The sequence below is a fragment of the Lichenostomus cassidix genome, chromosome 4, assembly GCF_008360975.1.
Source record: "Lichenostomus cassidix isolate B80296 chromosome 4, HeHo_3.0, whole genome shotgun sequence".
Lineage (NCBI taxonomy): Eukaryota > Metazoa > Chordata > Aves > Passeriformes > Meliphagidae > Lichenostomus > Lichenostomus cassidix.
The window spans coordinates 8469296-8484184 of NC_139484.1; the positions used below are offsets into that span (position 1 = coordinate 8469296).

Below are 14889 nucleotides of genomic sequence, written 5' to 3' on the forward strand. Positions count from 1 at the left end.
GGAGTGGTACCACTTCTCAAGGTAGAAAGGTCAGAAAATAGAGGCAACTTTGCACTCATAACTGTGCAATATAAATCCAGAAGGTGGCAGCAAATATTCTTCCTTACAAGAAATAAACTGTCTATTCCAGGGAAATCCAAGATGCCTATGGCCAAAGGTTTCAGGCATTTGCTTTCTATAGGAATAAATGTACTGTATTTTGATAATTGGGTATGGATAAAGATTAAATGATTATGAAAAGCAAAATTTGTCACAAAACTGAAGTACAGTTGACAGTAACTGTTTCATTAGTTTGTATACAAATAATGAAAACAAGATTGTTCTCACCTGAAATAATATCACATTTAGAAACAATTTGAATTGAGAATAAATTGGGTTCCAGTCCTATAATTCCCTATAAATTTTCAGAAGCAAGCCTTGACAAGACAGCTTTGAAGAAGTCAGGATCAGGCCTGAACTATGTGATTCTAATCTATTCCTAGTCTCAGTACAGCTACTGACAAGGTTTTAGTTGTTAGACAGGCAAGATTCCCTGCCTCCCCACCCATTAGCCAAATTTCTGCATTCCCATTTTAACCTACTGTAAGGCTAATGTGATTTTTTTTCCATTTTATTTTAAAACTTCTGGTACTCATATTGTAAAATAGCTGTAGCATTTACTGCAGAGCTGGCAGCATTTCAGAGACAAATTATTTTTTCATTACATAAAGTTTAAATTGTAAATGGTTTGGGATAAAAAAAAGCCCTGTAATACTATTAACAATATGTCTCCCTTCTATACTCAGTTCAGTTTAAAAAGTTGAAGTGCTTCTTTGATGTTTAAAAAAATGTAAAAAAGGAAATAATTGAAAGGCATAAAAATTGAGTATTACTTATTTTGTCCTACCATTTTCTCAGCGGTTTGATCTCTAACTGTAGTGGCCTTTGCAAGCCCATAGGAAGCCAAAGGAGAAATGTAGCCCTCTGGGCTTTTTATAAAGACAGAGTCACGTTTTGAGATAAAACAATAGGTTTATCTGCTTCCTCCCCCTTTGTCCCCTTTCTGTGTAAACAGTATCCAGGCAGTATTGTTAACTCAGATTTTAGCATGCTTTGATATTGGATTAAGGACCAGGACTATAATGAAAAGATAAAAATAAAACTGCTTTAATGACTTGGACACCAAGGTCCAATTTTTTCAAGTGACTTAATCAGGCAGGAGTATAAGTTGGAGAGAGTTTCACTGGGCTATTCAGAGTCCAGCTTACTTTGGTCTCCTTGACTGGTAAAAAGGCAGCTGGGGCATGTACACACACACACACACACACACACAAACGGTTTTCACTTACAAAGGAGATGTGCCACCTGAGACAGAAAATCAGCTGCTGGGAAATCATTTCATTAAGTAGTATTCTGCATTCTCATTTGGTCCGGAAAAGGAAAAATACCCTTCCATCTCCTGCCTTTAAAATTTGCACTATTTTATAAACATAAGTATTGTTATTTTTGTCTTTCAGCTTTTCGTAATTAACAAGAAAATTGATAGCTGTAAGTTCCAAATAACCCATTTTTCCAGACTATTGATTATTATTAAGTCGCAGGTAGACAGTCACATGCATCCATCTTACATTAACTAGATTTATACATGCACACCCCTTTTATAAATACTGCTTTTACATTCACTTATATCTGGAAACAGTTACTTTTGGAAGTAATGTTATATTGATTTTAGTTTATATTAATACACATAACTATCAAAGATGCTTGTAGTGCAATAAATGATTGCTTCAGTGAGCTGTTTATAACTAGTTTGCATTTTTAAAATCAGTGTTAATTGAAACCTAACCTAAACAGTTTAATCTGTTTGCACAGACACCTGAGCCACTCGGCGGTGTTCAGGATTCCGTGATTTCAGTGGACAGCTCTGAACAGCCTTTCCTCTTCTTCACATCTAGAAATCACTTTCCCTTCAATAACTGTTGTAGGAAAGATCTTTCCCTCTGAAAACATCCAGGAATTGAAAAAGAACAAATGAACCAGTGAAGAGGGTCCTGGTTTGTTTTGCTGCGTAATACTTCAATGTTTACAACAAGATTACAGGAATACTGTATGTGATAAAGTAATAATTCTGGTAGCATTTCACTTTTCTCTCTCTTCTCCCTTGATTTCTGAGGTGAAGGTCTTTTTATCATCTTCATGTAGCTTAAGGGGACAGAGGGTGGAGTAATTATTCTCTACTTGTACTTCATATTTTCCACTGTGTCACTTATGATCTGAGGTTTGTGCATTCTTTCTAGTACATGCTTGTCTAAAGATGTATCTCCAAGATTTAAAGATAAAGAGAAAATATTTGAAAGTATCAGCATGTCTGGCTGCCGCTGTCCAGCAAATGAATGATGAATTCCAGTGACTAGAAGTTGCCTTAATCTCAAAGTCTGTAATTGTTAGCTTGAGGGGGCTGAACACCAAAGTAGTGTGTTAGTAAGTGGGAATCTCTCTTAACTTTTCCCTCAAATTCCTTCAACTCTTATGGAATGGAAAAGGTTCTTCCCAAATACTTCAGCCTTCCAGGTAAATCATCTGGAATGCTATTTGCCCTCACAGGTTATGTCCTCTTACAATCCAAGAAGATAAATGTTAGTTAAACCCACACATCGTTCAGTCCCTTCTTCATGGAAGCAGATGTTATCCTCACTTTACTAAATCTAGAGGGAACAAATGTGCAATTTGACAGTTTGGAATTTGAAAGTTAAACCCCAACCTATTTCCAGAACTTTTTCTAAAGACAAGATATCAGGTGGGAAAGGGAAGCCCAGACCTGGACTTCTACCTAAATAATAAAGTAGAATGACTCATTATGGTAAAAAAATGGTGAAATACATGTAATAACTCATCATTCTCTGATTAAACTCTGTCAAAGAAAATTAGTTCCTGCTCTATCACTAATGGTTACGCCAAAAAGATACCTCTATAACTTGATGAACCCTGGAGCTTTAGTCTGAACATGACAGACTAAACAGTATTTTCATCTGCCTGTCTTGAAAAGCCAGATATTTTATCTAACACTTGTTTCAATAATCTCAGTTTCCTCTGCATCTCTGAAATTGTACAAAGTACTCACATGGCTTTGAACTGGGATTTCCATTAAATAAGGGGGAATTTTTCTGTCTACTCAGCATAGAAAACGTTCTAGAACCCGCCTGATAAGAGCTAACACAGGTATACTAATGAGGTGGACCTGTTTGAACAACTTCTTCATCCCTCTCTACAACCTTATCTTCTCAAATGCTTTATTTTCTTAATTACCGCTTAATTTCTTGGGGTTCAGGTTATCTGAATAATTTCTAAAATAAGTGTGTGTGTGGGTAGGACTAACAATGTTGGAGAGTTTCCTCTGTGGAAATGCAAACTAGAAATAGCTGATCATAGGAGGTGAAAGGACAGTCCTGGCATAAAGCATTAGTTGTGAAACTAGTCAAAACCCTCATGACATAACCTCTGTGTGTCACTACAGTTTTAAAAAGAGATTTGGACTGAGAACCACCAAACTGCCTGAAAATGGTGAAATCTGAAGTCTCTCAGTTTCCATCTCTCATTTACAAGGCTGATATTAAAATGTTGATTAAAAGCCTGTGTGAAGCAGCGGTCTTTCAACTTTCTTAAATACACCAAGATCTTGTGGCAGAAAAGCTTAAAATGTGACATTTCTATGTGAATCTTTCCTAGATCAGCTACACCTTGAATGATCTTGCAACTATTGGCTGGTCTCTAGTTCATGCCCAGTGTTTTAAGTTTGGGAATCTCATTAGGAAAAGTAACACAGGCCAATGTTGTTCAGATGAAACTCTAGCAAAGCCTCTGGCAAAAAGAGCCAGAAATTTCACAGCAGATTTCAGAATTAAAGTCATTTAAGCCTGAGGATATTAATCAATGGGTGTAAATCAATGAGTTTAGGAACCACGTTTATAGAGACTTTAAGAACAATGTAATTTGCCTGTGTAACACACAGAGTAGGTCTGGCTTGGGGACAGGCTGTACCTCCTTTGTGTGCTGCCAAATGGCTGCTGCAGCAGAACCTTCTCATGAACACAGTTTCTGTTTCAAAGTGCTGCATTACTAAGAAGATTAGGATTTGTTAAAAATGAATGGATTGCTCCTATAAGTGGGTCGGAATGTACTGAAATTCCGAGGGCACTGCCTTTTAAAGAAGCCAAAAGTAGTGTCATGTAAGGGTATTAAGTGAATGATTGTATTAACGCCTTTAATTGCTTGTGTTCATTTTTGTGCCCCAAAAAGTGAAAACTAGGATCAGTCTAATAATTTTCAGATAAGAAAAGCCTTTCTTAAAAGGAAACTGCCAAAGATATGTTCTTGGACAGATGTCATAGACAGAGCCTGTTATCAAACAAATTAGACTGTGCCTAATGTTAGAAAGATTCTTGTAAACACACATAGAACTGTCACAACATGATTCCCTTTTGCATTAAGAATGGCCTTTTCAGAGCAAGGCACACTGGCTAAGTAGTGGGAAAGCTGCACAGTTGCTAATGCCATTGTACTTTTTCGGTAAAAGCCTGTCTTTGATCTGCTTACTTGCCTCAAAAATTCAATATGCTATGTCTTTGTTCCTGTTTCTTTTTCTACCTCCTGCCTTTCCAGTAAATAAAAGTTCTAAAAACCACCAGTAGACATAAAAAGGGACTGCCAGGATGTCAGGTGCTTTCAGGGTCTTTTGCTCCAGTTTGGAAGTGAAGAGATGGGGCTTCCTTTCTTGCTGTTTAATAACTGCAATTCTATTTGGTATTTTGTCTTCCTAGGGAAGAAGCAGTGGCCGCTCATTATCACTTCCTGGGAGACCTTCTTCATTCATTCCTCGAGCCATGTCTCCCACTTCTCCTCTTGCATTTCAGCCTGCTCCTGATTACTTCAGCAAGCCAGACACAGCAGCTGACAAGCTTGGCAAGAGACTGACTCCCTGGGAAGCAGCAGCCAGATCTCCTCTCGGCCTAGTGGATGAAGCTTTTGGCCCCCGAAGCATGCAGGAATCCATCGTTGCTAACGTGGTATCGGCTGCTCGCAGGAAAACGCTTCCTGAGCCACCAGATGAATGGAAACTTAAAGTTTCTTATGAGCCTCCAGCCCCAAGTGGTAGTGTAGCCATACTAGGAGGGAAGCAATCAGGGGCTGTATCGCCCCAAAAAAGCTCCCTGTCTGCCCCAAATGCCCCGGCCCAGGCTGGCCCCAAGCTGCAGTATCCCTACTGCACTCAGCGCTCCAGAACGGATCCTGATATAATGTCCATAGAGTGCAGGTCTGACTATTGCTTGTCAACAGCTGATTCAAACTACAATCCACAGCCAAGGGGATGGAGGCCTCCTACATGAGCAGCTGAAGGGCCTGGTGCATCTTCCTTCCCTTCCTCCAGCTTAACAAGCCCTAAGAATTGAGTTGGAGAAGGAAAGTCTCTTGCTGGCCTGATGATCTCTGAAGTAAAAAAATGAAGAGACAAAATTGAATGGAGCACAGTTTTCACATGACTGCAGCGCTAGCAGCCTCTAGAATAGACTGTTTTGCACCTAAGGTTGTTTTGCACCTAAGGTTGTTCTGCTTGTCAAAAGGCAAAAATACACATTTCTTGGGGTGGGGGGGAGGGGGAGAGATGAAAGTGGGGCAATCCATGTAATCAATGCAAAAGCCCAGAAACGATGTAGAAGGTGACAGCAAAAGAGCTTGCAGCTAATCTAATGTGAAAAAAAAGAGGAAAGTAAAATAAGGCCATTTTAAAATGAAGAAGTATTTTACAGGATCTTGTAGGTTTTCTGAGTATGTTTGACATTAGCTACAAGTTGCTAAGTATAGTCAGATTTGCAAAGGTGCTAATGGAAGTAGAAGACCTTGAAGGACTGGCTTATTTGCTATATGTTTTCTTTACTGCATTTCTATAATGAGCTAAGAAAGGAAATCAATAAATATTTTTACAGTGGCAACCATTAAAATACATCTGTGGCAATGATACCTGAATCGCCACAATATGTAGATACAGGAAATCATACACAGTCACTCATTTCAGATGGATTTCAAGACAGTTTCAATGAAGTTTTACATTTTGTAATTAATCTGAAAAAACACAGGAAGAAAAGCATTGTTAACAGAGATCAGTACCAGGATACTTGAACAACAAAAGAGATGAGTCATTAAACTGGATTGCAAGCTATTTTTGTAATAAACTATCAAACAAGTCAGAGGCTGAACAGCCTTCATTTCTCTGGGAAATGCACTATTTGCTGAGCATTTACTGCTCCTGTGCCTGGTAATCTGACTGGCTGGGCAGTTAGGTGTGTATCTAAGGTAGCTCAATGTGTAGAAAGCTTTTGAGTTGCATCCTCAGTTTGGAAGACATAGATAAGTTGTTTATCAAGGACAGTTCCTGCTCTACATAGAAATTGGTATGTGACAGAGGGTTTTTGACATGTGGTACACGGTGTGAGTCTAGGAGCATATACTTGGGTTGTTGGTTACACCTAAGTAATTTGATGGATCTAGAAGGGTGGTGGATAATTTTTGGCTAAATATGTGGCTAAAAATATATGTATTCCAGGCTTCCTGGGTAGTTAGATGTTGTTAAAACATTAAATTAACACTCCAAGCTTTACAAAGTACTGTCAGTCCTCTTTGTGGGGAATTCTTGAAGGATCTGTCAAGCACAGTCAACTGAAATTACTGCAGAAGCACTGTTAACTATCTTTAGTTTCAATAAGGTTGTCACCATATGTGAAGGGATTAGATTAGAAAGAAATAAAACATACATGCAGTAAGAAAAAATATATTGCAAAACATTCCCATCTGCAAAGAATTCTCACTTAACAGCAATTAAAAACCATAATTGGTATGAAGGAGAAAGGAAAATTAAATCCAATTCAGCTGAGCTGGAACTTTCCCTAAAAGCAAATAATTACATGAAAAATATAGCTAATGAGTTTAAGTTGGCAGAAATTCTGTAGCCAAACAGAAATCTCCCTGAAATTCAACTGATCCTTCTGACCAATGAGAAAATGAAGATATCAAAGTGGTAAACCTTTAGAATAGGATCATATTGCTAGAGCACCTTACAGATTTATTTCACAATATGAATTTGCAAAAAACAGATGATTTAGAAAAATTGCATGAACAAGGCTGGCATAATATGCCTGAAAATGAGCTCTGCACCTCAGAGTTATACATGCACATAATCAGAGTAAATTTTCCTGCCACACAGGCAAAAATAGATTTTTCTCTCCAGAGTCCCTTAATGTCCCTTTTTATCACAACTGGGAATCTTCCACCAATGGGACTGTGGAAGTTCCCTTAGCCTTGAAGACTTATCTTCAGATCCAGCCCTATCCCCCTGGAAGTACATGCCATATTTTCATTTAATTTCAGTTAAATTATAACTAAAATTGAAATGCAGTGAAATTTATAATTTGAAGTCATCAAGGCCTTAGCTATTTGATAAACACTAGTGTATGTGTTTTTCACAGATGATTGGCATTCTGATAAGTATATACCTCTCACATATTTTGCTGACCTGTGGTCTGTATTACCATAATAAAACAAGTCCCCGTTTCCAGGTCAAGTTCAGGTTTCAGTTTTTAACCGCTTCCTTTACATCATTAAACAGAAAACCAAATTAATGAGTTTGCAGTAAGGCATATTTTTACCCAACACTGTTATTTTAATTCTAATAATTTTAATTCTAATAAACCTTTTAAATTCACATTGAAACTAGTGCTGTGAACTCTGAGGTCATGCCTCTACCAGAAGCAAATGTGTGCTTCATTTTAAGGTACATGCAATTAAAAATTGCCAAACTTGTTCTTAAATTTTGACATTGCAAAAAAAGTTATGATACAAAGTGATCTTGAAAAGGCTTTAATGCTGTGATCATATGGCCTTATGGGAAAACATACTCTAGAATGAAGCCTTAATTCCCCATCCCAAAAATGCAACAAGCATGGAAGTAAAGAGTTTCAGACAGAATCATTTACATTCTGTCCATCTCCCTAGAACAAAAAAGTGTAGCCTTATAATTTTATTCTATTCACAAGTAGGAAATAATCACTGAGTACTTCTGTGAACATGAGAGCTCCTGATGCTGAGTTTCATGTGGCTTTGTATCTTAGCATAGATTAATTTGGGTGTTTTACATGATCTACTCCAGATTTTTTTTTCCTCCCACTGAGGATTTTCTAGCTCTCTTTCCCATGTGGATTCTCCCATATATAATATGGAATGAGTTCACACTGCAGCATTCCCCTCAATAGCAACACTGGTAAGTGGATCTGGCCTCCCTGACGCTGTCCATTTTTACAAAGTCTGTGGGCAATTGTCTCTGAGATCTGTGGGATTGTCTCTGAGATCTCTTCCTCTGCCACAGAGAAATGAAACAAATAAACATTTTTGAAGTTATTGATGGGAGGGCAGACATGAGGGCAGGCATGCAGACAGTATATCCTTGTTCAGAAGGAAATCAGGCTAAATCCAGATTGAGACCATGTACTGATTTCAAAGAAAGCAGCAGGCCTGGAGCAGTAAATGAAATATTAAAGCATCAGAGCTTTAAAAGGACCCCACAGCATTTTTAACTTTCTGTTCTTCACCCCATTCCTCCACTAGCAAAACATCTTTCTATCAAATAGTTGTGACTGTTGTGTGTGTGCTCTGAATACATTAATGCAAGTATTTCTTACATTTGCTTTTGAATGCACAGATCTGCTCAGTAACTGTGAGGAAAAACTCTTGATATTTTTAATTGTTGGCTTTATGTTCACCCTCAGAGGTGTCTCGGCTAACATGCAGAGCATTTAAATACACAATATAACTGAAAATTTAGTTTCTGTAGTTATGTTAGATGACGATGTTCATAACTCTTGTTCATAGTTTGTTTTCATTTTGGTTTGCTTTAACACAACCAAGTATCTATTCACACTGCATTTCTGCCTAGTAGAAAGAGACTGTGTTATCTTTATAAAAGATGTTTCACTTCTAAAGACTTTTGCTCACTGCAAAGGACACTGTATTTGACAGTGCATGCCAGCAATGTAAATTGTATCGCATAATAAAGTGATTTGACCAATCAGATGAGAAACACAATTTTGTTTTCCCGAAATTCTTGTCTGTTTGTTTAAATAATCTGAACCCAAGTAAAGCCTAATCTCTTTTTTTCTGCACCATTTTTAGACTCAGTGACTTTGCCTGTCAGTGACCTTGTGCTGGTATGAGCTTCTAGAAGCTTAAATCAGCATCAGGTCAAAAGGCAACTTATCAAATTTAGTGGAATTTCATTTCCATACTGACTAAGCAGAGAAAGGAAATGCAGTGAAACACAATCTACACCAGGTTAAATAATACAATCAGAACTGGTTTTAATGTTTGATCATTTTCATCCCACCCATAAAAATCTGCAACTAAAATCTACTTACTATAAGTTGTTTGTCCACTTTTCTTGCACCTAATCCTCTGTTTAGTTCCTTGTTCATTGCTGTATTCTCTTTTTGTTTATTCTCAATTGAAACATAATGTTTAAACGTGAAATAAATATTGTGAACAAATTGTGAACTCAGTCTTTACACTATGCAGGCTATTTGGATAAATAGCTCTTAAGGGAATAAGCACAGCATATACAATATATCTGTGGAAAGACAGATCAGATTTTCACCATTGACAGGAGATGAATCACAAAGCAGTTTTTGCATTTGTAAAGCAAGCAGGATTTTATTCCCAGTACAAGAAAAATTATTGATGCATGTAAAACTTGGGGAACTGAAAAAGCTCCACAATAGCATTTTAAGAGCTTTGCTCTACAAAGGATTTACAAGGTTATGAGAGACGCAGTACTATTCTTTTTCATGGCTACATTTTCATTCTTCTTTGGTAAATTCTGAAATACATCATAAAGAAAGAAAGCATAAACCAGATTCACAGTTTAACATAACTCCCTTGACTTCAGTAATTCACAACAGATTAAAAATCTCTCATCCAGATGAACAGTCATGGGTTTTGTAGGAAATTTCACTCTCCAGAGAATGTACTCTGGGTTTCTTGGAATGCCCTTGATTTTCTGGTGCATTTGTCAATGCATAAGAGTATTTAAAATTACTCCAGTATCACAGACTGCTCCTTTACTGAATGTGAGGTTGGTGGAATAAGGAATTTTAAATCCAGAAAGGCGGATGTTTCCAGGCCAGTATCTGGTTTTCCTCAAACTGAACATTTGTGCTTTGAAATTGTTCCCTGGATATATTACTGGACCTAAAAGAGAAGCCTTGTGTTACTGCTGAGTCAGAAACAGCGCTCAAAATGCTGTAAGATGTTTGGTGTGTGTTTACACATTTTCAGTCCTAAAAAAGGACTCAAGTATTTCAATCTCAAACCAAAATCACCTCGGGAGTGTTTGTGTACATGCACACGAGATTGTGGGGTTTTTTGGTGCAGAAAGAAAGGTAATGGTTACTTAACAGATGTTAATGGAGAACCAGGAGAACATACTGTGCTGCACTACAGTTCAAACAGCTGGAAGGTTACAATATACTGACACACATATAGAAAAGGCATTGATAAACCTCTAGATCTAATTTTATCCTTAAAGTAATCAAAACTCAAGGGTAATTTTGTTTAAACACTGCAGAGGTTTATGACTAATTTTTTCCCTATAAATAAGGAAACCAAAGGAAAGCCATGCTAATTGCTGGACAAGAAATGTTGTATGCTGTAAATAATTTAATCAAGGCTGTAGACAAGCAGAATTTGCCCAAGGCAAAAATGGAAAATAAGAAGCTTTACAGAATTCTAAATCAGAATAATAGATATATTGGTATATTTTCCCAGCATGAACAACCTCACAGAACTGTGGCAGCTATAAAACAATTGCCACAATTACATATTATTAACAATTTGCTATGTCATCTTTGTTTTAATCAGTCACTTCCTATTATCAATGGATGCACTTGAGTTTAGTCTCAGAAAGCCAGTAATTTTTGAAAAACAAGAATCAACATAAAGTCAGCATATTCTTAACTCTGTTCTATTTCTAATGTTTTGAGGGAGTTTTTTAACAGAAAACTTGTAAGCATAAACATAGCAGTTTTGATCAGGTGCTCATCAGCTACTCTGATTTTTAGACTTGTTCAGGACAGTTGATATTTAAATGCAAATATTTTGCCTATTAAATAGTTTATTATACAAACAGAACATGTATTGAAGCTCTCTAGTGAATTACTTGTATGCAAAAAAGAATAGTTTCAAGAAGATGAGCAATATCCGTAACTTTTATAGTTTCCAAGCAATTCCCCACTACAGACCCACATAATTTCATGGGTTTTGCGAAAGTTCAAGATTATTTTCTCCACTATGTTTGTGGAGTTCATCATTCTTTACTTCCTCTGGCAGTTTAAAACCCCAAGAGATTTTCGATGTGGCAGTAAAATAAAAAGATTAGTGTAGAAATTAATAAATCTTCCTACTGAATCAGTATGCCCTGAGAAAACCTGCATTTCAAAGAACACGAAGAAGAAAACAACAAAGCAACAAAACTCCTGTGACCACATGGAGCAAAATTCTGATCCCAGCTACATCAACAGAAGCTTGACTAATTTACCACTTATGCCAGCAGGGCAAGGACTTCACCTCACATAGAAATGTTCAGCACCATAAAACAAAACAAATTCACAAGCATTGAACATGTGTCAGCAGTTCTGTAGATATTTGTAGAATGTCGAATTTAAAATTGTGATTGACAGAACAATAAGGCATTAACCAGATTTTGTAATGGCATCTTCTGTTAGGAACTTGCACATATCGATTTCCAGAAGTATGGAGTTATCTTATCTGGGACTCTGCTGAGGCTCAAGTTGCTGTCTTGGCCTCCTGTATAATCAGTGGAGGGGCATTCTTAAAAAGAAATTAACTCCATCCCCAAATAAATTCCTAAAATAGGTGGACTGAATCCCAGGAGCCCAGGCACAGACTTAGAGCACTCCAAACTCACCTAGGTTTGCAGAGGTCAGTTTGGATAATTCTGTACTTGTGAAATGGATCATCAACAGACCAGAAAATCCACACATAGTGAAGAGATGATTGTTGTTATTTTGGTAACCATAAAGATCTGGAAGTTTAGGTAGATGCCTTTTCAAAATCAGCTTGGAGACTTCTCTAAGGAACAGATCACCTCTCATCCCTTCCTATATTTTAATAAGCTGCTGTTTAACCTGCAGAATTACATACAGATCACTGTGTTTTGGATGTTACTGGAATTAGATGTGACTCCTCTGCACGTAACCTCAAATGAGCAGCAGTATGAATACAGGTTTGGAGAGCAGCAATCCAAACAGATAACATTCAGACGGTAGCAACAGTAGCTTTATTTTTCCCTGTGACCTTTATGATAACTTCTACTCCTTTGAATGCTCTGCCATAAACTGTGTACTGGAGGGTAGAGAGAACAAAAGCACTTTTAGGACTAAGTTCACAACTACAGTGAGGATTAAGAGCACTTCCAAGGCAAACTGTAATTTTTTCCCCTCAGATAATAACTTGATTGTTTGTACCGTTCATATTTTTACTTTCTCATGTTAAATTCTTGCCATTATTCACGAATTTGCTTTCAGATGCTACAGTGCACATGAAATGCATTATACTTTTTGTACAAAGAATATAAACCTCCTGAAAAAACCATAGTTAAACTAAAGAACAGGTGATACATTATATTGAACACTCACGTACATATGCACAGAATGCTCACAGACAACAGAAGATGTGAGGTAGGCAGAGACCAAGAGGAAAAAAAATAAAATCATGTTCTGCCTGTAAAGCAGAAAGATTCTATTACATTAGACTGTAAGACATAATAGGTTTCCAGACTTCTATTTCCCTCTGCATTTTAGGGACTGGTGCAATCTCTGGAACAAGGATGTCACTAAACACTTCACTTACACAATATTATCATGTTTATCTCTCTCAAGCTTTTCAAGCCCAAAAAAAGACAAGCACTTTGACTAAGCCTACTGCTGTCCAACAGAGGGCAATGACACACAATCCATACAGTCCATACTATTTGCTCTCCCTGACAAGGCCTCTATTTCAACAGAGAAGCTGTGACACAGCTAGAGATCTGTCAGGACACCAGACACCAAAAAGGGTCATTATCGGGATGTCCACTGGAACTCAAGTGCTGTAAAACTTTACCGTTTGAGCTAAATAGGATGGTATAGGAGGCATTTGTACAGCACTACTGTTTAATGAGTCCCACACAGATACTAGTTAATTATTCCTGACCTCAGCAGCATGGGGTAGACAGACATCATTATCTTATTTTACAAATGGAAGAGAACATGGCAATGGAAAGAACACGTGCACTGCCCAAGGCTGTTGGGACAATGGCAATGCTGCACACTTGGATGTGGACATTCCTGGCTCTTACCTTCACCTATAATCCACTGACTATTTATAGCAGTCATACATACTTCAGAAGCAACACAATTACATTCTTACAGCTCAGAAAAGGAATAGGAAGGAAGCTCCAGGTCCTTTGAAGAAACAATCTGGTAATTCAAGAGACAGATCAAGTTACGGCCCCGTCTGCCAGACAAAATTCACCAAATCCTATGACAGAGAATGAAAGGCTTTGGAGTTCTTTACTCATAGTAACCACAGCTGAGAGAACAGAGATTAACCTCAAAGGGCAGTAGGAAGGATTAGTTTAAAATATCAGAATTAAAGGGGAGTCCAAATTTGCTTACCATAATGGAAGCCCCTGCCTTCTCCCATGTCACCACGCTAGTCTCACTCAAAGTCTATAACAAAGCAAACAAAACCCATCCAAATGAACCAAATCTTAAGTTCCTATTAAATCATGAGCCTCCCCCATGAGCCACTGCCAAATCATCACTGGCAATGTCTTCAGTCTGATGTCTGTTACTAAGGAGCACATGTTGTTTCTGTACCTGTCCTAACAGTAACGTAAAACATACACTCATCTGCTACCAAGGTGATCAACCCTGCCACTAAAGGGAAAAGAATGGCACAGCCATACTCAAAGGCACCAAATGAAGGCATGTTTCAACTAGGAGTCACTTCCATTAACCTGTGGAAAAGGTGACATACATGAAAAATTATGAAAGATGGTGCAAGAGTTTTTTTCGACTCCTTGAAAACTGCTTTAGTAAGAAACTGGGCAATTAATTTCAAAAATGAGTGAACAAAACAACCAACTTGCCACTTCTTTCTCAACAAAGTGGAGTTAACAATTAACCTCTCCTTCTTAGCAGGTGGCACAACAATAAATGTAGATAAAATCAGTTTGCTGACAACCTATTTTTATAAACAAAAAGCTTAAAGAAAAAAACTCTGTGATAATGAATTAGCAATACTAATTCCTGGATATGGAAACCTCCTGGAAAAGAGAGACAGCAAGTACATCAATGGAAAACAGCACAACCACTGCTAAAGAATCTTCCTTAAAAGCAAGGAACAGTCTTAAGATAACAAACAAATGTTTATTTGTTATCTTAACACAGTTCATGTGACTATGTGTCCACCAACTCCACTCATTTCCATACAAGTTAGCAAGGCACAGTATCTGGGGCAAAGAGAAGGAAGCTGGCATAATCAAAATGCATTATGTGCACAGTCAAAAGTCACACAGACTTCGGTGCTTCCAGCTTCCTTGCCATGCAGGCCCAAGTTATCATCCACTTGAATGACAGTACTAAATAGCTGTTTCAAGTTCTAACAGTAAATACAATTCAAGGGAAAAAGCAAAACCATTGGATCTGTCCTCCCTAATCACTCATCCATGTCTCTTTCCTATTGCTACCGAACATGGCTATTTGTTCTAAATCAAATGTCACACCATAAAGATAAATATTTCCCAAGGAA

At 37.6% G+C, this 14889-nt stretch overlaps 1 protein-coding gene across 1 annotated transcript in view; it reads left to right on the forward strand.

The window, feature by feature from the left end:
- Positions 1-9573, forward strand: part of SYNPO2 (synaptopodin 2) — a 79403-nt gene extending 69830 nt beyond the window's left edge. Inside the window, exon 5 of the mRNA XM_085057776.1 lies at positions 4797-9573. Within this exon, the coding sequence (XP_084913902.1) occupies positions 4797-5363 (567 nt within the window). The 3' untranslated portion in view covers positions 5364-9573. The remainder of the gene's footprint in view (positions 1-4796) is intronic.
- Positions 9574-14889: the final 5316 nt, after the last annotated feature.